This window comes from Hyposmocoma kahamanoa, unplaced genomic scaffold, assembly GCF_003589595.1.
Source record: "Hyposmocoma kahamanoa isolate Upper Pololo Valley unplaced genomic scaffold, ASM358959v1 94, whole genome shotgun sequence".
Taxonomy (NCBI): Eukaryota; Metazoa; Arthropoda; class Insecta; order Lepidoptera; family Cosmopterigidae; genus Hyposmocoma; species Hyposmocoma kahamanoa.
The window spans coordinates 2,101,531-2,104,771 of record NW_020654878.1 but is presented as its reverse complement, the minus strand read 5'-3'; the positions used below and the strand labels follow the sequence as shown (position 1 = coordinate 2,104,771).

The following is a 3,241-nucleotide window of genomic DNA, read 5'->3' as shown; positions in this document are numbered from 1 at the left end:
ACTTTATTGGCTCAATGTTAGAATCCAGGCCACCAACATTCGCGAGTCTTTAGTTTCATCGAGTTGCTGCGCAGTGAAAACCATATCACCCCGGGTTTGATCCCCGGACGAAGCACGGTGTCGTGTGGAAACAGGTTTGCGAAAACTGAAGATGCTACATTTAATAGTGTAATTTAAGACTATGGGATAGTAAGTACTCTAAAAAAAGACTTGTTCTTCTTCATCAATGCCCTAAGTAAAATTTCTTACTTAGGTGTGAGTTTAGAAAGCTTTTGACAATGTTTTTGCGAATTCGGCGTGTATCATTCTAATACATTTATAATTATAATAATAAATATTCATGGCGATCTTGGTAGTCCAACGGTTTATACTGTGGGCGCTGGATGAGAAGGTCCCGGGTTCGATTCCCGGTAGGACGCACTTGAAAAAGGGTTTTTACTCTGGTTTTCATAGTACAGGGAATTCCCTAGTTTGAGAACAGGCAGTTGGTGTGCTCACGGAAGAAAAACAATTATGTGGTCTGTGGGTGTGGTTCTCCGGTACAATATTTTTATTAATAGTTGAATTATTAATTCAATTATTGTTTGTGAAATTACCCCGTTTGGTCTGGTTGGTTGAAATGGTTTGTTCCATGGCTTAGTTAGTAGGTATAGTGTCTGGCACGGATCCGGCCGGATCGATGGAATTTTTCCTAAGTGTTCGATTGTATGTAATTTGTATTAATAATTACAATAGTTTGATTATTTTGAGGGTTCCAAATCAATGCTTCCAATGAACACTACACGAACGTAATTTTTGGTCATTTTGAGTTTTTATTTTATTTCTTTTTCTTTTTTTTCACAAAATTCTTTTTTTCTTTATTTTCTTTTCACGAAATTCGAGAAGCTTAATATTAGGAAATAAATAAGGCTGTTTACATTAAAAACAGAACATTACCAAAAATTAAGTCAGCATAGTATTTATTGGAGGTATTGAAATAATAATGCCCGATAAATGACAGCTTGATTTTATAACAACTTTTCAGGAGACAGGTTTAAAGTTTATACGAACGAAAATAATTGATAACTTTTTTATCTTTAAATAGAAGAGGTATAAAATATCACATTATACATCATCTCTTTCATATTGTTCATAATATTTTTAAGACTTTTGTGTGATAACAGAACTTTTATCGTATAATTACGACATGTGGATTTATTATACCATTTATTTTGCAGAATAGAGCTGAGTGAAGAAAATTAAAGCAATAATTTACCCAGTGTTAGGACAGTTTAATATAATAATTTTCTCTCCTATTTATATTTCTTTGTATTAAAATGTATTTTCACTCGATTGCGAAAACAAAAAGTGATAGCAAATATTTTGTAATTATTTGTTTTATTATTGCAGTAAAAGTAAATAAATACTTTACACCCGCAGCCTTATATTGTTTGAGTATAATAAAAAAATTCTAAAAATAAGTTTGCATTAAAAGTCAAATGTTCTATCAAACAATACCGCATATCGGCACACGCAGCCCGAGGGAGGAAATAATTAATGATGATTGGCCTTAAATTACCCTCTCGAACCGCTAACCATCCCTTTCTCACGCACGCACTTTGCGCACACCTATCCTTTCACACTAACCGGGAAGCTATATAAAGAGAACAGGTAGGGACGCAACACACACCCTTGTGGGACACCCGACTGGACGCACCTGTGCCGCGCTGATACTCCCGCGATAGGAACTTACGCGATGGCTACCGAAACTTATGGCCACCGGCTACTGTACTCTGAAAAGGACATGTTTGGCTCCGACGTAATGTTGGAGTACGCTACTGAAGATTATTTATCATGGCCCCGATCGCCTGACTCTGGCCGATCGAGTCTGGAGCCTACTCCGTCTATCGACGGCAGCCAAGATATCGCTTACAGAGGACTCTCAAGGGATATCCTGGAAGACAGTGCTGAAGATGCTGAGATTCTGGAAGGTTCTGGAAAGAGGCGAGGAAGAGCAACTAGTGCTGCTGTGTTGAGAAGACGTCGCTTAGCAGCTAATGCTCGTGAAAGGAGGCGGATGCAGAACTTGAATAAGGCGTTTGATCGACTGCGTGGACACCTCCCATCACTCGGTGCTGATCGTCAGTTGTCGAAATACGAGACGCTGCAAATGGCACAAACCTACATAGCTGCTTTGTACGAACTGCTTCAGTAACCTAGGTATGTTTCTAAATCTTGTCAAATTAGTGATGTAGAGGAAAAGATTGGCCAAATTATGTGAACTTTTTTAGAAATTAGAAAGTACAGGGATTATTTATTTGTAAAATTTAAGTACCGATAATACTCAATAACCAGTGTTACCAGTAAGTGTTTAAGCTACTTATTTTAAGACCGTTTTACTTAAAACTTGGTTTTGAGTTACAGTTTCAAGTTTCACGAAATCTTACGCTTAATTTTTTGTATTCGTTTAGTTTTTAAGCTACTTGCCAGTGTAATCCGTCCTACCGAGTTAGCGTTTAAGTTTTGCCTAGATTATTGTCTAGAATCATCTTGCCAACGAAAGTATTATTGTGTCCAAACATTCCAAATTAGACTTTTAGGTATAGATTTTTAGGACTCGAGCCAGTATTCTGTAAATATTTGTTAGTTATTAATAGATATTATATTGTAGACTGTTTGTGAATATTGTGTCTAAGTTTTAAATAGGAAATGTTTTTTGTAAATATACGAATTTTGTTTGAAAATTTAATTTTCGTTTTCATTTTAGCCCAGGTGTTTTAATTTTGAATATGGCAAAACGTTAAAAACAAGCTTTGTTTGTAACAATACTCAATTGCGTACACTTTGTTGTTGCTTATTATAAGAACCACTGTCATTATTATATATTAAATAACATTTTACGCAAAACATAACAAAAAACCGTAAAGTGTAGCAGGGCACCTTTTTTGAAATTAAAATCTGAATCTCCGTTGGCTGAGTCGCCTACAAGAACAAGGTCTTTATTGCCATCATTGTGTTTGTCAACCTATTATGCGACTCACTGTTCGACACGGGTCTCCTTTAAGGGAAAGTTTAGACCAAACAATGTGGGTTGGAGACTTCACATGGTTTCCACGGACTGAGATTCTTCGACATATAGGTTTCTTCACGATGTCTTTCTTCACAGTTAGCGAGAAGTAATTGCTACTAAACATTTAGAAATATACGTCGCCATAGGAATAGATTAGGTTGAGGTATGGTGTAGAGATAGTTTAACCATTAC

General features: G+C 36.2%; 1 protein-coding gene across 1 annotated transcript; it reads left to right on the top strand.

The window, feature by feature from the left end:
* The first annotated feature begins 1,700 nt into the window (after nt 1-1,700).
* Nucleotides 1,701-2,593, top strand: LOC113237896 (protein atonal-like). The gene has a single exon (XM_026474606.1). It carries the CDS (start codon nt 1,736-1,738, stop codon nt 2,192-2,194), a length of 459 nt encoding a protein of 152 aa, XP_026330391.1. The 5' UTR covers nt 1,701-1,735; the 3' UTR covers nt 2,195-2,593.
* Nucleotides 2,594-3,241: the final 648 nt, after the last annotated feature.